The 21,654-nt window shown below is 37.3% G+C and overlaps 2 protein-coding genes across 2 annotated transcripts; one reads left to right on the plus strand and one right to left on the minus strand.

Moving 5' to 3' along the window:
• The first annotated feature begins 260 nt into the window (after positions 1 to 260).
• On the plus strand, positions 261 to 4,447 carry LOC108218171 (histidine kinase CKI1). Its single transcript, XM_017391094.2, has 6 exons — positions 261 to 485; positions 920 to 1,609; positions 1,736 to 2,111; positions 2,185 to 2,759; positions 2,887 to 4,056; positions 4,238 to 4,447. Exons 1-6 carry the CDS (start codon positions 261 to 263, stop codon positions 4,445 to 4,447), a joined length of 3,246 nt encoding a protein of 1,081 aa, XP_017246583.2.
• A 1,067-nt stretch (positions 4,448 to 5,514) lies between these two features.
• Positions 5,515 to 21,522, minus strand: LOC135152914 (uncharacterized). Its single transcript, XM_064094160.1, has 3 exons — positions 21,195 to 21,522; positions 9,076 to 9,499; positions 5,515 to 5,521 (listed from the first exon to the last, which is right to left on the minus strand). The coding sequence occupies exons 1-3, from the start codon at positions 21,520 to 21,522 to the stop codon at positions 5,515 to 5,517; spliced, it is 759 nt and encodes a 252-aa protein (XP_063950230.1).
• Positions 21,523 to 21,654: the final 132 nt, after the last annotated feature.

Consider the following 21,654-nt stretch of genomic DNA (forward strand, 5'->3'; position numbering starts at 1 on the left):
AAAGATATGAAATATTCTTTGAATACTAATATATTTTATTGATGTCTCGTTAGAATATTAACATTATCCTGTAAAATTCTAATGGCAGTGCAGGAAGATGTTGAGCAAAATGATAGTCACGAGACCAGTAATCTTCTTCTTGATTCTGGTAATTTTACAGCTTCACTGATACATTTCAAAAATAAAATTTCTGGTTCAGAGTATTTTTCGAAATATTGAAACTAATGATTAGCGTGCATGTACTCCAGGCAGGGGTAGTGATGGTGCCCCCAAGTGTGGTGCTTAAGAAGTGGCACAGCAGAACTCGGGCCATGGAAAGAGATGTGGAGCTGTTTACTCGAAAGCTTTACCAACAAATACTTTCTGGAGTTGAAGTGAATGCCGAATTGCTTGCACCACTGCATTCTTCCACAACTGATCTAGCAAGAATGCTTAGCTCCAATGTGAATGACCCAGAACTCTCGTTTTCCAAGATTAAATCCAGGGTAAATATGGTTCTATCTCGCCCTCTTGCTGCATGGTTTTTTTTTTTCCGAATATTAGTAGTACAACAAAACATGACAAAACCGACCGCCAAGGCGCCAAAACAAAATTATGGTTTGTCTTTTCGCATAAAATCGACCGTTGGATATCGTTGTGTAAAGGCTTTTAAGTGGATCAAAATTGTCTTTGCCGACTATGTTTTAACCGAACATCCGCTTTAATAATATCAATATTAATTACCGAATTTCCCGGCCCGCACCCGAATCCCTATATTTTTAAATTTGTTGAATTCTCGTATCCCTGTACCACGAACTCTCATACCTGCACCCGCACCCGCACTCATGCTTCCTAGATAGCATGTATCCGATTTTGTTTTTTTTTTTTCAATAATGTATCATGTCTGGATCAATTTTGCAATTGTCTTTCATATGTGTAGGTGGCACCTTTGATGTTCCAAGCGTTTTCAACGATTCCATATGTCTCGCAAGTCTCATTCATAAGAAAAGATGGTCTGTTATTCTCATACTACAACCAGGAGAATCAGCAACCAGTTGCAGTTTATACAAACACCTCGTTGCCTTCAGCGGACAATTCATCTGCAGCAAATTCTAACTTGACTTGCTACTCACAGCCTGTAAATCGCGACACTGGAGAATTATACGGAGTTGTGACTCCTAGCAGATTGATTGATCCGTCACTGCTTCGATTGGCCTTGCAAAGTCCAAATGGAAATGCTTCAGTAGGACCTTCATGGATTGATGGCCAAGATCTGTTATTCCTTAACACAGCTTTTGTGGATGGGAGAGGAGCGGTTTCAATCGGGTTTGAAAGAAAGGCGATAGTACAATCCTTATCTAAGGGCATAAGCAATGATGGAACTTTGTTTTTGGCTGCGTCGGGTGGGAAAGTACTAAATCAGGCAAAGATTCAGAACACTCAAATACTTACTAATGATAACGGTTCTGTTTCGTTTGAGTTGAATCAAGGTAGTGCCAAAGTAGGCGATATTGTTGGCAGTCTGACATGCCGAGAAAATGATGGCACCCTACAACCGAAAACGATCACCATTTCTAAAACAAAGTATGATGCATATTGTTCACAAGTTGAAATCATTGGGGTGCAAGCGGTAAGTATTCTTTAACCAATTTTGCTTTAAACAATATTTTGATATTGCAAGTGAACGTTATTACAGATTTCTTGAAATATAAAATTTATAGTATCTCGGACTTTTACTGATCATTTAATTTTATAGGTTTTCGTATTGGTGATGCCACTTGAGGGACCAGAGAGATCCCTACACAAGAACTTCAATGAATCCTATCAGTATCTTCTTGGGGCAATTTGCCTAATGTTCCTTTTTACTGTTGTTTTTGTCATCATGATTTTTGGAGCATCACAAAGACTGATACAGTTGCGTGCTGCATTAGTGAAACAAAGGGAAGCAACAGCTCAAGCAGAAAGGAAATGTATCAAGAGGAGTACTAACTATGCCAGCGCAAGTCATGATGTTCGGGGTTCTCTAGCAGGGATTATCGGTCTGATAGAAATATGCATGACTCAAGTTGATCACGGATCTGATCTGGAGGCAAATATAATGCATATAAAAACTTGTTCAAGTGATCTCTTAGGTAATAAGACATTTAATTAGTTTCTATAACTACAATACAGAGTGATGAGTAATGTTTCTTTGTTTATCTATAGGTATTCTCAATAACATCCTCGACAGAAGTAAATTAGAAGCAGGAAAAGTGCCACTTGAAGAAGAGGAGTTTGAGATGTCAAAGTTAATTGAAGATGTCGCTGACTTGTTTCATGCAGTTGGCATGAAGAAAGGCGTAGATGTCGTGCTGGATCTCAGTGATGGCTCTGTTAACAAGTTTGATCGTGTTATAGGTGATCGCAAAAAGCTAATACAGATAATATCAAATATAGTTAGTAATGCGGTCAAATTTACCTCAGAAGGGTATGTATCTATCCGAGCTTATGCGAGGAAGCCTAGTTTAAGTTCAAGACTCAATTCAACTCGAAAAGGTCCCTTGTCATGGTTATCATGCTTCCAATTTCCAAATATTGATTCATTCACCGAGGACGAAGTAACTGTGAACAATATTCGAGGGGATGAAAACTGCATGGAGTATGTTTTTGAAGTAGATGACACTGGAGCTGGAATTCCAAAAGATAAGCGAGAAACTGTTTTTGAAAATTATGCTCAAATTAAGGAGACAGCAGCTAAACAAGAAGGCACGGGCCTTGGACTAGGCATTGTTCAGTCTCTGGTACGTATAACTCTAACTCGCTTGCAGAGCTATACAGTGTACACTAGTAATAATTCTTCTATATGCGGATAATGCACTTTTTTTGCATCACTAAGAAACTTATTTAAATTGGTTTCTTTTTCATCAGGTACGTTTAATGGGCGGGGATATAGAGATTGTAGATAAAGAAGTAGGGAAAAAAGGAACTTGCTTCAAGTTCAATACATATCTTCTCACATGTGAAACAGACCTGAGGACTAGTAGTTCAAGAGCTCAATATGAGGACATTGAATCAAATGTTGGTGGCTACAGGTCATCTGCTGAATCATATTCAGTACGAAATATGCAATCAAATAGCCCCAGCACAGAAGGATCTCAAGTTGTACTCTTCGTCCAGAATGAAGAGAGGCGAAAAGTATGTAAAAAGTTCTTTGAAAGACAGGGAGTCAAAGTATATGCTCCTAGGAACTTAGAAGAACTTTCCACTAATTTAAAGAGAATCAGACACAGGAGAGTTCTCTCTCAAAGCCGTTCTTCCAAGAGGTCTGATGCACTTCTTCAAAGTATAGCTGTAGTACGCAACACAAGCACAAGATCAAAAGAAGTTCCATTAAGTTCTCTAGATGGAACTGATCAAGAGACGCCTCCTACACATAGAAGGTCAAGTGCCAGAGGGAGTGTTGTGCCAAACTTCATACTAGTTGTGATTGATACGAGTGGTGGACCATTTCATGAGCTCAGTAGAACTGTAGCTGAGTTCAGGAAAAACATTTCTCCTGGTTGTGACAGTGTTGTTTGGTTGGATAGACCTGGATCTGGTTTTATTCAGCTACAAGGCCTCAATGAAGACAAACTTCCTCCCACTGATATCATCATTTCCAAGCCTTTCCATGGGTCGCGTTTATATCACGTATTAAAGCTTCTGCCTGAGTTTGGTGGAGAAATGCCAGAGCCCATCCCACCATCGGTAAATAGTGATAGCTTAACAATCAGCTCAGCAACAGATAATGCTGCCAACGAAGCTAGTACTTCTGCATCTCAGCAAAGGCCAGTAGAATCTCCTTCTGCATCAAATCTCCAACCTCATCAGATTGTAGAGAACAGAGATGTTGATAAACCTTTAAGTGGGATGAAAGTGTTGCTTGTAGATGATGAGCCATTACTACGTAAAATAGCTATTGCTGTTCTATCCAGTCTTGGGGTAACTACTGAAATATGTGTTGACGGGCAAGAGGCTGTGCAGACCGTCTGCAAAGCCCTAAATGACCAGGGGCCATCTCATGCTTTACCATATGCTTGCATTCTCATGGACTGTGAGGTAATTATATGGCGGTCTTGTTTTCATTTCTTGTGGCTAATTATCAAATATTATAAAACATCTCATATATAAATTGAAGCATGTTGATCTTGAGCCAACATTACATATGAAACATGCATATTATATGCCCAAGACGTACATGAACGCACATATATAATGCTGATCTTACATATTTAATTAGATGCCAGTTATGAATGGAATTGAGGCTACCAGGAGAATCCGAGAAGAAGAAGCCAAGTTTGGAGTGCACATACCCATATTTGCGGTGAGTGCACATACGGATGGCCCAGAGATAAGGCAGATGAAAGAAGCCGGAGTGGATTACAACTTAACCAAACCCCTTAATGCTGCAAGGTTTGAAGAAGCCATCAAAACCTTTCAAGACAACTAGTAAAAGTTCCAGGGTAAGCACATCCTGCATGTATCTCTTCATACTCAAAAATTGTAGAAATTTCATTAATTGCTTTAGTTTTTATACTCAAATATTTTTATACTACTGTTTAGTATTTTCTTAGAGTGGTTTCAAATCTGTAGTCATTACTCCCCTGCCCCCTGCAAATGTACATGATATATATCTTTATCGCACCTAAACTTATTTTAACACTTTTCAGAAATTACTGGAGCGCCTTGGGATTTGCCTCCTGAAAGAAAGCCTTAGCCTTCCCATGATACAGGACTGATCAATTTTCTGGAGAATCCCAATAGCAGCAGATTTTAATCAACTTTTCACCTTAGTTGCGCAGGGGGGCATCACCAAAAGTTTAGAATACTTGAAGAATTTGCCTAGTCATTTAACAGCATTCAGCAAATGATTATGTAGTTTCTAAGTGCGAAAATTAGCCTGACCGGACTGGTGAGTTTTATTCAGCTGCATCTAATTCTGATCAGAATCTGTGTTCATCGAGCGGTAAACTAGAGAAAGAAGCTACATATATGATTTATATTTGTTAGAAACATCAAAGATGACAGTTTTTGCTCGGATATTTTTGGATTTTTGCAAAAGATTTAATTTCCTATATCTGCATAAATTTCATATGTTGAATCATTTATACCCACCTGTCAAATTATTTCAACTCATATAGTCGAACAAAGTAAATAAGAGTAGGCTAGTATAATTGGAAGTTGGAACCATAATAAATGATCGAAATGAGGCAAATCAAATTATCAAACCATGTGATTGTGCTAACCAGCGAGACTCGGGCAAGGCAGAAAGATAATCTACAGTGCAGTATTCTTCGCATTTTATATCATGAAAACGTACTGTTAATTTATTGTTAAAGTATTGTGAAAAAAGAGATATCATCAAACTGTTAATATTATATACTTACTGAGTTAAGTTCTATGGAGTACACAAAATATTGGAGTATTGGAGTACAAAGTTGATAAAATGTAATATATTTATTTAAAAATTAATTTTTTTTGTTCAGTAATATTTGTAAACATTTGACAACTTGCACATTATGTTCTGCAACATAAACATTGAAATCAAAAAGCAAAATAATCACTTTTATAAATTACAGGACTCTATGTTCTGCAATATAACTAATAAGCAGAACAATAATCTTAATACTTATTAAAGTTGAAAGATATTAATGATTGATAAACAATTATGTGCAAGACAACTTATAAATGATAGATTATATATAGATTTGGATAATGAATGATATTATTTATGATCAAACTAAAAACATTATGATTCGTACTCCAATACTCCAATGTTTTTATGTACTCTATAGAACTTAACTCTTACTTATATATAATAATAAGCGTAAAGGAGATAATTTGGTCACATGATCCAAAACCTTATCATCCGTTGGATCGTATATTCAACAAATAAGCACTGTTAGATTTAAACAAAATTAACTTCTAATTCTATAAGGCAACTGACATCTACGTGCATGTTTATAATTTCTTTTCTGAATCCAAAACAAATTCTGTCTTTCACATGTTTATGATTTTTTTAATTCAAAATAAATATTTCCTACTGGCTTTAATTGTATAATCATATAAATCGCACCGTCACAAAATTATTTTATCTAATACTCCCTCCATCCCAATTTAGATGAGCTTTTTACTCATTTCACACATATTAAGAAGTATTAAATGATTCATCTTTTTCTCATCTATGCCCTTATTTATTGTGTTGAATTTCTATAGTATTAGTAAGATGTTACATTGGAAGTGTGTTAGGTCCAGATACGATTGTATAAGGGGGGGTTGAATACAATCGATACCAAATAATCGCGGAAGTGAATCTGATTGGAATATGACTCGTTAATCAGATTATAATTAATTAATTGTTAGGTCCTATAAACTCACTATATAAGATGATATAGTGATCACAATATGTAACACAGTATGACAATATAAGAGATTGAAAACAATAAACTCTTATTCACAAAGCTTGAATGGTTACAAAAACTCTCTCAGTGATTTATATTTTATCACTAAGAGCTGCTAGGGTTCTTAACAATGTACTCGATAACTCTACTCATATAGAGTAACCCTAATCTGTGTTTATATAGACACAGTTACAAAATCAATCTCTGATTTGATATCCTATAAATCAGCTATGTATTCTATCAATCAAAGATTGCTCCAGTTTTCTGTTTAGTTTCCATAGTCAGCAAATCACTCCTCCGCTTCTATCCTTCCTTGAAGTATATCCGCTTCTGAGCTCTTTCCACGTGTAAACTCTGACGAGTCTTGACTATGTAAACTCTGATCAGACTTTATCAAACTCTGGTCAGACTTTACTAAACTCTGATCAGCTTCATCAAACTCTGATCAGCTTCCAGTTTAAACTCTGATCACTTCTGTTCTAAAACAAACTTTAAGAACATTAGTAATCATCAATTATATCTAACAATCTCCCCCAACTTGTGCATAAATATGTTATGTGCAAGTTAACAGATAATTGATGATGTCAAAACAAATAAGTCAAATGCAACAGAGTTTAACTATATAACAGAAAACTTTTAAAACTTACAGATACTTTACTCCTTAGCTTCATAGACACCATTTGTTGTCTTTAGATATCCTCTGAGGAGTTCTCTTTCAGCTTCTTCAAGTACTGTAATCATCTGTCTCTTGATCTCTCTCAGCTCTGGATCTGAAACTCCAGTTTGGTAAATTGCAGCTCTGAGATCATATATCTTGTTTCTTCTCAAGTCTCTATCCAGTCTGATATTGTAAGCTTTATCAGACTCTTCATTGAATGCAAGAGTGCTGATTCCAGCTATTGTCACTATTTTTGCTGAATTTTTCTTCATCTCAACCAGCTGTCCTTTATGATTGAGGTATTTAGGAATGAAAGGTCCAGCATTTTTGTTTCCTGTAATACCCATCTTTCTTCTGATTTGATCTTTGAGCAGATTGGAGATGTGTTGAAATGACTTGTTCTTTACTAGAAATATGTGTGAGACATATCTCAATTCCTCCCAGTGTTTAGCATACAGATCAGCTTCAATTACTCTAAACACTGTTCCATCAGACATGAAGTAGATAAGAATGTTATCTCCTCTGTCATTCTTCACCAGCTGGACTGAATCTAATTTGTCCATTCTTTCTTGCAATGCTCCAGTCTTGGGAGCACAGAGAGATGAGGGGTCTGTTGACATTGATCCTATACTCTGATCAAATTTCTCATATTTAGATCCTAGCCCTCCTTTATCTCTTCCTGCCTTTTGACGAGAGATTGGTTGAATTGAGCCTTTTTCAAAGTTTATCTCAGTCATCAGACTTGGCTTTGCAAATCCTGCCAGTGGAGTAGTTGTTGGTTTGAACACAGCTTGAGCTTTGTCAGAGGTTGTGTCTTTCTTTGCTTCCTTATTAACTTGAGCTGTGTCAGAGGTTAATTTTTGTTGTTGTGATTCTGCAACATGAGCTTTGTCAGAGATTGCAGCTTCTGATTTCTTTTCCTTTACAACTTGAGCCTTGTCAGAGGTTGTAGGCTTCTTCTTAATCAATCCTTTCTCAAGGTGTTCATCTACTTTGCTTTTTCCCTTGGATGTATACTCATCTTCAGAGTATACCTTTTTGACTGGTAAACTCTGATCAGCAACAGTAGCTCCCTTGATCAATATCCCTTTTTCTTTTGGCTTGGTAGTTGATTTTGCAGGCTTTTGAATTTTTCCAGAGTTTATAGCTTCAACATGTTCTTTCTTCAGCTCAGCTTCCTCTGCAGCAATCAACTCCAAATCCAATTTGGCTTCTGGATTTTCTTGTTCAAAGATAAATCTAGCAAGTTCTTCATCAGTCAATGGTCTATCTGATCCAGCCACTGGTCTGTGCTTTGATCCAGATGTGACATTATGTGTTGGCACTGGAACAGACTTTTGCTTAGATTTTGAACTGTCAGAGTTTATAGCTTTTCCACCAGTTCCTGCTTGAAATCTCTTGTGCTTAGTGAAGTCATCCACATCATTATCATCATCATCATCCTTCTTCTTTCTCTTCAGAGTTTGAGTAGTAGACTTGCATTTGACTTTAGTTACTCTCTCCCCCTTTTTGACATCATCCTCATCAGGAATCAGAATTGATGTGATCAGAGAAAGTGAAGATTGGATGGCTTCAAGCTGTTTGGACATTTTCTCTTGAGTAGACTCAATGGTGGTCATCCTCTTTTCCAGAGATTCATTTGCAGACACCAGCTTCTTAACATGATCTTTCAGAGGTAGTAGAGTCCTTTTCTTCTCCATAGTTTGAGTTTCCTTGAGATTGGCTACCTCTGTTCTAAGACCATCTATAGACTTAGATGTCTGAGCTTGAGCAGGATGAAATGTCTTTAGATAAAGAACTGTAGCCTTGAGGCTTGACATGACATCAGAGTTTGTGATTTTATTCTCTGCCATAGATAGAAAATCTTCAGCTTTTGCTGGCTCCAGAGAATGTTGGTGGCTCAGCCAGAGTTTGTCCCATACTTCACTTGGTGGATCAACCTGAAGATCCCTGGGAAGTGGCTCAGAGTTTGTGTTCAGAGTTTGCAGCCTGGCATTATATTGGCTGGTAGACTCCCACTTTTGCTGTAGATGTGACAAAGGAACTTCATCATCATTTTCATCATTGTCATCATCTGAACTGTCATCATCCTCATCATTATCAGATGCAGGATTAGCAACTTTCTCAACTGGATCTTGAACAAATTTTTCTTGAGCATCAACTTTTGATTTGCTAGGCTCTTCACCAGCCTTAGCAAGAGATTGTAGTGCTTCCACTGCTACCTTATCAGGTTCTTCAACTACAACATCTGACTTGTAGTTTTCTGGAGCTGTATCATGAACAATGGCATCCTCAGGAATTTTCATTGGAGAATGAGGAATTGGAGTGGAGGGTCCATGATCAGAGACTGGAATTTGAGAATCAGATACAGTAGTCTCAGCTTCAGCTGTAGCTTGCTCCTTGCATATAATTTCCTCATCTACTTCAGATGAAGTAGAAGATGCTGTAGCAGTTGAGAGTGGAACAGCCTGAAGAGGATGCACCATCAGAGCTTGAGAAGATTCTGGAAGTGTAGTAGATGGTGCTCGCTCTTCCTCAAGAGTAAAATCTGTGATCTCTTTTATGGGTACCTTTGCCCTCGCAGGCTTTTTAGCCCTTCTTTTGAATCTAGCTGGCTTTTGTTGAGGACTGGTTTGAACAGGTTCAGAGTTTGTTGTAGGAGAAGGTTCAGAGTTTGGTGCATGTGCAGGTTCAAGATCATCATAATCATAGGCTGCAACCAGTCTCCTTCTTTTCTGCTTTTGTGGAGAAGCAGCTGCAGAGTTTAAAGGATCAGTGTTTACAGCATCAGAGTTTACAGCATCAGAGTTTGCTGGTTTATCAGACTTTGTCTTCAGAACTTGTGTTGCAACAGAGGTTCTGGTCTTCTTAGTAGAAGGATTTTCATCAGACTTTGTAGCCTTTTTAGATCTGGATGCAGAAGTTCTGGGTTGTTTGGGGATTGTAGGAGAGACTGGAGGTTGAGGCTGTTGTGGTTGTGGTTGTTGTTGTTGTTGTACTGGGGGCATATCCATCCTGGCTCTAACTTGAGCTGGAATTAGAAGAGGTCTCTGAATTGGATACTTCTCATCCTTGGAGATGAGGTCTTTAAACACTCTTTTATGAAGCCTGAATGGCTTGATCTCATCATCAACATCAAAATCTACCTCACCAACAGTAGTATTACACAATAATTGACAGAATCTTGAGAAATATATGACTTGTCTATTCTCATGCATTCTTTCACCAATATTTCTAAGAACTAATCTACCAAAATCAAAATTAGTAGAGTAGATCAGAGAATACCCAATCTGCAGCATGTCCATTGGTATTGCATCCCAGTTTGTAGACTTCTTTTGAAAGGCCCTGGTGATGCAGTCAAAGAAGAAACTCCATTCCCTTCTGAGCCCTGGACGCTTCAGTTGTCCCAATTTTTCAAGTGATTCACTGTAGCCCAAATCAGTCATCATTGTTCTCAGATTTGCATCTCCATTAGTGATATAAGCAGTATGCTCTGGCAGGTTGAATGCCTGACGAACTGTGGCTGGAGTAACAGAATACTCCTCCCCGTCATATGAAAACACAATTGATGGTGATCCATCTGCACCACCATTGTCATATTTACCCGTCCTCCAAAAATTGATGATTTGGCTTCCTGAGAGTCTGGCAGGAGCGGTAAGGGCGTTAGCAAGGACACTCTGTGCCAAAAATTGCTGGATGGGATGATAATCCCTTGGAGCGTCGGCAGTGTTGAGAATGGCAGCGTGGTTGTTTGGAACGAATTCCACACCTGCAAAGGTAAAAGCTGTAGTGGCCATTAGAACAGAGTTTGTGAATGAAGGTGTTTGAGAAGGTGTGTAGGAGAAGATTTGAATTTCAGAGAGAAGAGCGTAAGAGTTTGTTGAGAGAGTGTGTGTAAAGATTAAGTGTATAAGTGAAGAATAAGCAATAAAATCTGATAATAAACTCTTCAGATTTTGTCTAGCTGTACACGCTTGGGCTCTTTGTTCACTTGGACACCTGTCAGATTTTAACTGGTAGATGAATGTTAGTGGGATGTAGAAACGAGAGTAGTAATCATGAGTGCAGTAAAACATGTGCAGTAATAAATGCTGATTACACGTTCTCCTATTAAAATGTTTTTCATGCAAACCCACTAATAATACATCCGTTTGAAACACTCTCTTCACATTCTCTGAATATTTGAACTCCTGAAATGTACAAGATTAAAAAAATCAAGATCAAATCTCTCGAATTTTAAACTCTGAGATTTAAATCAAAGAAAATAGATTTCTAAGTACCTCAGAATAGAGACATAATTTTCAGAATATTCATCAATAAATCAGAGTTTGTTATAAAATCCATAGCTCAATAATGTGCTTGTGAAATAATGTGTGATTTAACATATTAAATCAGAGACTAGAGAATTTCACAATTTCGTAATTATAAGGTAGACAAGAATAATTTATTTAAACTCTCAAGACATAGACAACAGACATACTCTGATGGAGAAATATATAAAATAAACTAACCCCCCCCCCCCTTTTTTTTTTCAAGGACGCTTTTCAGTGTAAATGAATCACGACCTTTAAATATAATTTAGCAACAGTATTTCTCCAGTAATCAGAGATTGTGACTGGTCACCATAGATTATAGAATCTTGGCAATTACTTAATACCAGTAAATGTTTGGGTCTTCCCAGTCACTGTCATATAGACATCTAAGATCTCAAAGGAGTACTATGCTTATTTCCAGGGGTGTGTATAGCATCAGAGTTTATAAACACTGTCTAATTTACTGAGAGAAAATGCAAATTAATCAGTCTCACTTATAATTAAGATATGTGAAGTAATAGAGTCTCAATGATATCAATATGCATATAGTGTAAAATAGTAGCACAAAATTGAGATCAAGATTAAGGAACTTAACTAAGATTCATGATTACTAATTCAGATCATGCTTCATAGTATCTTCACAGGTTAAGTGTCTCAGAGAAATAAAAATGAGATCATTAATCAAGATTCAGAGTTTACAAACATCAGAGAATATCGTCAAAGAATGGCGTCAGAGAATGTCAATCAGAGTATAACAGACAAAGTATATCATCAGAGAATGGCATCAGAATTTATCAATCAGAGTATATCATGGCAGATGTGTGAGCAATACATATGGTAAATTGACAATTTAAATTTGAAAGATCTAACCATTATGTTTACTCAGTTCCTGATATCATTCCTAGCTCATTCACCAGCCTAGTAAAGGTTGCTTCACTTAGTGGTTTGGTGAATATGTCTGCTAGCTGCTGTTCTGTGGGAACAAAGTGAAGTTCAATGGTTCCTTCCTCCACATGCTCCCTTATAAAATGATATCTTATACTGATGTGCTTTGTCAGAGAATGTTGAACTGGGTTTCCTGTCATAGCAATAGCACTTTGGTTATCACAATAAATAGGAATTTTAGAAAAGGATAACCCATAGTCCAACAATTGATTCTTCATCCAAAGAATTTGAGCACAGCAGCTGCCTGCAGCTATATACTCTGACTCTGCTGTTGATGTTGAAATGGACTTTTGCTTCTTGCTATACCAAGAAACAAGTCTTCCACCCAGAAATTGACAACTCCCACTTGTGCTTTTCCTGTCAATTTTGCAACCTGCAAAATCTGCATCAGAGTATCCAATTAGACTAAAATCTGATTCTCTAGGATACCATAATCCCAAAGATGTGGTTCCCTTGAGATATCTGAATATCCTCTTTACTGCAATCAGATGAGGCTCTCTTGGATCTGCCTGAAATCTTGCACATAGACATGTGGCATACATGATGTCTGGTCTACTTGCAGTCAGATAAAGCAAAGATCCAATCATTCCTCTATAGTTTGTGATATCCACTGATGCACCAGTATCTTTGTCTAGTTTGGTTGCTGTTGCCATAGGAGTAGTTGCAGCTGAACTGTCTTGCATACCAAATTTCTTCAAAAGATTTCTGGTATACTTGGCTTGATTTATAAAAATCCCATCTTCAGTCTGCTTAACTTGTAAACCCAGAAAATAACTGAGTTCCCCCATCATGCTCATTTGGTACCTAGACTGCATGAGCTTGGCAAATCTTTGACAGAGTTTAGCATTAGTGGAGCCAAAAATAATGTCATCAACATAGATTTGAACTAAAAGCAGATCATTACCATGATTCAAATAAAACAGGGTTTTATCTATGGTACCTCTAGTAAATCCATTTTCAAGAAGAAATTGAGCCAGAGTTTCATACCATGCCCTTGGAGCCTGCTTTAGTCCATAAAGTGCCTTGTCCAATCTATAGACATAGTCTGGATGCTTTGGATCCACAAAGCCTGGAGGTTGTTCAACATATACCTCTTCATCCAGTTTCCCATTAAGAAAAGCACTCTTGACATCCATCTGGAATACTTTGAATTTCTTGTGAGCAGCATAGGCCAGAAAGATTCTAATTGCCTCCAATCTTGCAACTGGAGCAAATGTCTCATCATAATCAATACCTTCCTGTTGTGAATACCCTTTTGCCACAAGCCTTGCTTTATTCCTTGTTATGACACCCTCACTGTCAGTTTTGTTTCTGAAAACCCATTTTGTACCAACTATGGATCTATCTTTAGGTCTTGGTACTAGGGTCCATACTTTGTTTCTCTCAAACTCATTTAGCTCCTCTTGCATTGCTTGAATCCAGTCAGCATCTTGAAGAGCTTCCTCCACTTTCTTAGGTTCTGTTTGTGACAGAAAGCAATGATGTAAACACTCATTTGCTGTAGCTGTCCTTGTTTGCACACCTGCTTCTGGATTTCCAATTATCAAATCAGGTGTGTGAGATTTTGTCCACTTCCTAGCATGTGGAAGTTGACCATTTTCATCATTGGATCCTCCCCCTTGATCCATGCTCTCTTGATTCTGTTGATCATTCTCTGTAGCTCCCCCTGCATTTGTGCTATCAGAATTTGAATCAGTATTCTCTGATGAGTTTGAGTTAGCATTCTCTGATGAGTCTTGGGTAGAGTCTGAAACATTCTGATGCTCCCCCTCAGCAAGTGCTTCATCATCATGAACTTGTAAATTTTCATCAGAGTTTGCTGTATTTTGTTCACAGTCAGAGTTTGACTGTTCATCAGAGTTTGTCGAATCAGAGAATATTTCTTCATTTTCAAAATGCAATCTTTCATGATCATCCATGTCTGCTAAGCCAATAATTTTCTTGTCATCAAATGACACATGTATGGATTCCATGATCACCTTGGTTCTGAGATTGTAGACTCTGAAGGCCTTTGTTGTCAGAGGATAACCTACAAAAATGCCTTCATCAGCTTTTAAATCAAACTTGGTAAGCTGTTCTGGATGAGTCTTCAATACAAAGCATTTGCACCCAAATATATGAAAGTACTTCAGATTTGGCTTCTTTTTCTTCACCATCTCATATGGGGTTTTGCCATGCTTATTAATCAAGGTTGCATTTTGAGTGAAACAAGCTGTTTGAACAGCTTCTGCCCAGAAATAAGTAGGTAATTTAGCCTCATCAAGCATAGTTCTGGCAGCTTCTATAAGAGTCCTGTTTTTCCTCTCAACTACACCATTTTGCTGTGGTGTACCAGGTGCAGAAAATTGTTGTATTACACCTCTTTCTTTGCAGAACTCTTCCATTGTTGAATTTCTGAACTCAGTTCCATTATCACTTCTAATGATCTTCACTTTGTCTTCAGATCCATGATCTAGTTGCTTCACATGATCCATCAGATGCAAGGCTGTTTCATCTTTAGAGTGAAGAAAATATACCCAAGTATATCTGGTATACTCATCAACAATGACTAGAGCATATTTCTTCCTTGCAATGGATGGTACATTGACTGGTCCAAATAGATCAACATGTAGAAGATAATATGGCTTCTTTATTGAGAATTCAGTCTTACTCTTGAAGGATGTCTTTCTCTGCTTGGCCTTTTGACATGAATCACATAATCCATCAGATGTGAGTAGTGATTCAGGGAGTCCTCTCACAAGCTTTTTCTTTATAAGCTCATTTATGGAGTTGAAATTCAGGTGTGAGAGCTTCTTGTGCCACTTCCAACTTTCTTCTGCAGAGATTCTTGTAGACGAGCAAATTGCTTTTCCTTCAGAGTTTGTAGGCAAGTGGATTTCATAAATATTTCCATGTCTGTGAGCAATCACTGCCACCTTGCCTGTTGACTTGCTTACTATCTCACTGTGTTCTTCATAGAAATCAACATGATATCCTCTGTCACAGATTTGACTGACAGAGAGTAAATTGTGTTTTAGCCCTTGAACAAGAGCTACATTTGATATGATGACATTTCCAAGATTGATGTTGCCATATCCCAGAGTCCTTCCTATGTTGCCATCTCCATAAGAAACACTTGGGCCAGCCTTCTCTACAAACTCTGACAGCAGGGTCTTATTTCCAGTCATGTGTCCTGAACATCCACTGTCCAAGACTAGGATATTCTTCCTGTTGCCCTGCAATCACAAAGACCACTAATTGTTAGTTTTAAGGACCCAGACTTGCTTGGATCCCTTGGCCTTATTAAGTTTGTTAGCTTTTGCAGCGGAATTATCATTATCAGAGTTTGAGCTAACAGACTTTGGATCAGAGTTTGTACTAGAGACAGAGTTTGTACTTGCAGAGTTTTTATTAACCTTTAAAGAAGGTTTCAATTGATAATAATCATAATACAAACTATGATATTCTTTGCAAGTATAAATAGAATGCCATAAACTACCACAATGAAAACATGGATCTTGTGGTTTATATCTAATACTACTTTTTCTAACTCCAGACTTTGTAGGTAAGGAGTTAATGTCTTTGTTCTTCCTGCAAAAATTAGCAAAATGATTAGTATTTCCACAGTTATGGCATGTCTTCCTAGGTGCATTTGGAATAGGCATGTAGTTATTACTCTTGTCTATTCCAATCTTGCCATTTCTATTTTTCCTGGGCTCCTTGTTTTTGTCATCAGACCTTATCTCTTTAAGCTTATGTTTAAGCTGTTTCTGAGTCATCAGTCCTATGTTAACCTGTTTGGGCTTATCAGATTTTAAATTGTTGTTAATCTCTGATTTTGGTCTACTCTGTTTAGACTTAGAGGATTCAGCAACAAATTTAACAGGTTTAACCTTAGGTTTTTGAGTTTTAACAAACTCTGTTTTTGATGACTCAGCTTCTGAGTTATCAGTGTAACCTAGTCCCTTCTTCCAGTTTCCACTACCTAAGATATCCTGAGTAGTTTTGCCTGAATTAGTCCATGTCTTAATAATCTCCTTTTCCTTAGCAAGTTCTGATTGAAGAGATGCATACCTCTTTAATAATTCATCTTTGACAATGACAGCATCATCTCTTTCTTTCTGAACTTCCAACATCTGAACTAATTCTTTTTCTAGATAATCATTCCTTTTCTTTACACTTAGAGTTTCAGATTTTAATCTTTCATTTTCTAAAGTCTGATCTCTAAAGCTGATATGCAAAGTTTTAAGAAACAATCTTAACTCAGTTATATCTTCAGTATCAAAGGCAAGAGTAGAATGAGGTACCTTAACAGTAGATTCAGAGTTGTTGTCAGTGTTTGCCATCAAAGCATAATTGACTTCTTCCTCTGAGTCAGATGTATCTGTCCAGTTTCCTTTCTTGGTGATAAAGGCTTTTTCTTTTTCTTTCTCGGCTTTCTTGCATTCAGAAGCAAAGTGACCCTTTTCACCACAGTTGAAACAGGTATACTTGTCAGCTTTTCCAGCTTTCCCTTCCTTGCCCTCATTCTTCCTGAAGTTCTTCTTGTCATAAACTCTGTCAGAGTTTCTGTCTTTCCTTGAAAAACTTTTTCCTTTGTTGAACTTTTTGTAAGCCAACTTCTTGAAGCTTTTCACCATCAATGCTGCTAACTGCATCATTTCACCATCACTGTCATCAGAGTCTGAGACATCAGAGTTTGAGTCATCAGAGTTTGATGACTCAATGTCAGACTTTGTGACATGAGCTTTTCCTTTGCTCTTAGCAGCTTCCTCTTGAACTTTCAGAGCAACAGACTTTGATTTGCCTCCATGACGTTTGCTTCTTTGCTCCATCTCAAGTTCATGGGTCTTCAGTCTTCCAAAAACATCATCAAGAGACATTTCTCCAAGATCAAGATTGTCTCTTATTGTGGTGACTTTCAAATCCCACTTTTCAGGAAGAGCCAGAAGAAATTTGAGGTTTGAGTCTTCAAGATCATATTCCTTGTTCACAAGAGATAAGTCATTCAGCAGTTTGACAAATCTGTCATACAGATCTGTCAAGGACTCACCAGATTTTGAGTCAAAGTGCTCATACTCCTGTGTAAGGATTGTTTTTCTATTTTTCTTTATGGCCTGAGTTCCCTGACATCTGGTTTCCAGAGCATCCCAGATTTGTTTAGCAGTTTTGCACCCAATCACCCTATTAGACATTGCATTATCAAGGGCACTGTGCAGAAGGTGTTTCACCTTAGAGTCTTTACCAATTGACAAGATGTCCTCAGGGGTATAATCTTTCTTTTCTTTTGGAACCATCTTCTGAGGTTCATCTGCAAGCCCAACAGAGAGCTTGGTGGGCATATGTGGTCCATCATAGATCCTGTCAAGGTATTCTGGATCAACAGAGTCTAAGAATATGATCATTCTCTCTTTCCAGACTGGATATTCAGATGCCTTAAGAATTGGAACTCTAAAGGATGAAGCTTGTGATTTTTCAGACATGATTGTGATTAAGATCTCACTGTAGTAATCTTAACAGAGCTGGCTCTGATACCACTTGTTAGGTCCTATAAACTCACTATATAAGATGATATAGTGATCACAATATGTAACACAATATGACAATATAAGAGATTGAAAACAATAAACTCTTATTCACAAAGCTTGAATGGTTACAAAAACTCTCTCAGTGATTTATATTTTATCACTAAGAGCTGCTAGGGTTCTTAACAATGTACTCGATAACTCTACTCATATAGAGTAACCCTAATCTGTGTTTATATAGACACAGTTACAAAATCAATCTCTGATTTGATATCCTATAAATCAGCTATGTATTCTATCAATCAAAGATTGCTCCAGTTTTCTGTTTAGTTTCCATAGTCAGCAAATCACTCCTCCGCTTCTATCCTTCCTTGAAGTATATCCGCTTCTGAGCTCTTTCCACGTGTAAACTCTGACGAGTCTTGACTATGTAAACTCTGATCAGACTTTATCAAACTCTGGTCAGACTTTACTAAACTCTGATCAGCTTCATCAAACTCTGATCAGCTTCTAGTTTAAACTCGGATCACTTCTGTTCTAAAACAAACTTTAAGAACATTAGTAATCATCAATTATATCTAACATTAATATAACAATGTTTTAAGTCGTTATATAATTAATATGGTTCAGTTTTAATGTCCACTAAAGTTCGTAGAATAAATTCGACAGGGTATATTCTAGATTTAGTGATTAAAACAACCGGGTTATCAAAGCACAGAAAACTGTGGATATAACGATCAAGTAAGTTAAGAACAACTTGAAAGCTTTACAAATGCTTTGAATTACAAAGTGATGAACACTTTCAAATGAAGAAACTAAGCCACAAAGCTTTGTACATGAAATACAATCACTAGACAAGACAATTACAAGCTAGGAAAGACAAATATAAAGAAGGTATGACAATCTAGGCTTGGGCAAGACAATATAAGGCAAGGAAAGACAATTACAGATTGTCTACCAAGCTTTAAACATGTCAGAAAGATAATTGAAGGGAAGGTATGACAATTCTATTGGCAGAAAGACAATCAGTAGATTCGGCAAGACAAATGGATTGTCTTGGCAGAGGTGAGACACACGGCAAGACAAACTAATTGTCTTGTCAGTCCATCAACATTTCGGCAAGACAAACACAAATTGTCTTGCTGCTTCTATTGGACACACGGACAGACAATCAAGAATTGTCTTGAAAGCTAGATGAAGCCACTCGGCAAGACAATCCTGAATTGTCTTGCTAAGATGGTTTATGTGATTAAATAAAGTATTTTGACATATAAAAAATAGAAAATTATCCACATAATCAAGTTAATCATATAAATTCATAAATTAAATTAATTCGAGAGTGAATTAATTTAATAAATAAATTACATAATTAATATAATTATTTGTGAAGTGAAATAATAATCTATTAAATATTTAATCACCCATTCTTCAGCAGAACTGCTCCCGGTCTTCTTTAAACTTTAATAACTTCTTCTTGATTTGTCGAACGAACGAACTACCACTTCTGCTTGACTTCAAATATTTAATTTGAATAACTGATACACAGATGTACTGTCTGGTTCATCTGTATCTAGTTAAATCAAATATTCTTCGTCAAATAAACAATAAGAATTTGGTTTGTTCGTCGATTCTTCGTCTTGTAAGTACTTCTTCATTAAATGGAATCTTCTGATAAAATAAAGTATAGAAACTTTATATCTTCTGAACTCCTGGACGTGCCACAAAAGATTATTTGTGCACTGAGGCTTGAACATATTAATGAACTTCTTTCAGTGGTGTGCAGCAGCATCCTGGAATTTATCTGTTATATAATTCTCATAAATCATTTGACGTTCTTTGTACGGATTCCGATGACTTGCTATTTACCGAGCTTTCTTATCTGAGTTGTACCTCTTTAAATACAAATAGGCTGAACATATACCTTTCAATCTCCCCCTATTTGTTTGTTAACATAACATGCAAATTTCCTAGAGGATAACTCAACTAATAGATAAGACAAAGATTTAAACATTGGAATGTAAATAGCAAAAGTTTATGGTTTTGCATTAAACATTAAACCATGATCATTAATAGATTACAAAAGGATGTTCTTCGAACATTTCTAATAAATATCCTAATCAATCTATTTCACTCAGAACGAGTGACTTCTCCTTCTTCTATATCTGAGACATGAATGATTGGAGTAGAAGGTTCATTCTGAGAAGGCTCTTCAGCAGGAGTGGATTCTCCACGCTTCTTTCTTTCACGAGCCAGAGCTAGCTGGTGAAGTACTTCCAATTCCACAGGGTCTTCACGCAAGTCTGATGGCTGAGATTTTGTTACACCCTTCATCCTCCGAAAGTATTGAGAAATATTTGTTCGAGTGCAGTAGGATGAGATTACATCATCAGCATCAGACTTGGCTTTAGAAGCGAAGCCCTTGGTCCTTAGTAAGGTGGATGCTAGAGCCAGACGTTTGGCAGGGTACTTTGGCAAAGCCTCTTCGTTTAGATAGACAGTGCAGAGGATTTCCTGATGAACGAACTTGACACAGTATGGGTTCTTAACAACTTGAGGACTGTTGAATACAGCACAATCCAACAGTTTGTCACGAAGAAGTTCATTCAAGTTGGAGCAACGCTTGACTTTGTTGCGAAGTACCCAGAGCTCAGATACAGAGAATGATTTGAGAAATTCGACAGATAGTCTGAATGAACCATTCCTCTGTGTATAGACAATCAGCTCCCATTCTTCTAGCAAACCCCTAACAGCAACAGTTACATATTCCAGCTCTAAAGCAAAGGCATGCATAAAAATATCCTCATCAGGGTTTACCTCTCGGAGATCAGAGATAAGAACTTTCTATCATCGAAAGTTTCCCTTTGAGGTCCATTGAATATTCTTCTTGCAATGTCCCAGCTTTTTCCTTCTTTTCTTTTAATCTCAAGATTCTTCTGCTTGATCGCAGCATCATAGATTTTCTGTTTTTCAATCTTGATTTGTTCCTCTGTGATCAACTTGTCTTCCAGAAGTTTCTGATAATCATGAAGCTTACGCTTCCTAGCCTCATTTTCTGCTTTGAACTTCTGGACATTCTCCTCGTGTTCAAGATCAACAGGTTCTTCCTGAAACAAATAACTTTCGTCAAATTTACCTTCTTCTTCAGCCTGACGATAGGTAGCATCGAATATGTCATCATCATCCATGTCTTTGGGATAATCATCATAATTGTCAGTGTTGAAGACATTTTCAGATTGATGTAACGGTTCTTTTCCTTTAGACCTTTCGTAGCTTTTATCAGCTTCAGAAGATTCTTTGCCACTTGCTCTTTCTCCACCCTTGTCACTCCTATCAGCATCACCATCCTTATCACTCCTATTTGCAGCATCAGCATTGCTGTTATCATCTTTGTCTTCCTTGTCCTTCTCCCCCTTAGTTGAGGGATCCTCTGGAGTAGACTGAGATGTAGACTGATTGATCTTCAACTGTTGAACAACTTGAGCCAAAGTTTGCTCCAAGTTATCAAGCTTAGTCATACAGAGCTCCTGATTCTTGTCAAATTTGTCCATCCTAGAGTGAATACCCTTGACATGATCATCCAATTCCTTTTTCAGAGAAGTAAAGGAAGTATCAGCAATTTTCTCCTGTAGAGTCACCAGCTCTCCACTTTTGAATCTAGCATTTTCAGCATTCAACCTCTCAATCTCAGCTTTCATAGCAGCCATTTGTTCCTGAATCAGATATGTGTTGGTGTGTGCACTCACCTCACGAACACTCAAAGATTTGTCACTATCCTCTCGTGCATGTGTTTCGCTCGGTGTTTGCCTGATTTCACTCGTGTTTATCACACCATCACC

The sequence above is a fragment of the Daucus carota genome, chromosome 1 (genome assembly GCF_001625215.2).
Source record: "Daucus carota subsp. sativus chromosome 1, DH1 v3.0, whole genome shotgun sequence".
Lineage (NCBI taxonomy): Eukaryota > Viridiplantae > Streptophyta > Magnoliopsida > Apiales > Apiaceae > Daucus > Daucus carota.

Coding starts and splice junctions, on each gene's coding strand:
- LOC108218171 (XM_017391094.2), top strand. CDS start 261: ATGGTGCCCCCAAGTGTGGTGCTTAAGAAGTGGCACAGCAGAACTCGG. Junction 486..919: donor TTTCCAAGATTAAATCCAGG/GTAAATATGGTT, acceptor TCATATGTGTAG/GTGGCACCTTTGATGTTCCA. Junction 1,610..1,735: donor AAATCATTGGGGTGCAAGCG/GTAAGTATTCTT, acceptor TTAATTTTATAG/GTTTTCGTATTGGTGATGCC.
- LOC135152914 (XM_064094160.1), bottom strand. CDS start 21,522: ATGGCTGCTATGAAAGCTGAGATTGAGAGGTTGAATGCTGAAAATGCT. Junction 9,500..21,194: donor GGAAGACAAAGATGATAACA/GCAATGCTGATG, acceptor CAACTGCTACAG/CATCTTCTACTTCATCTGAA.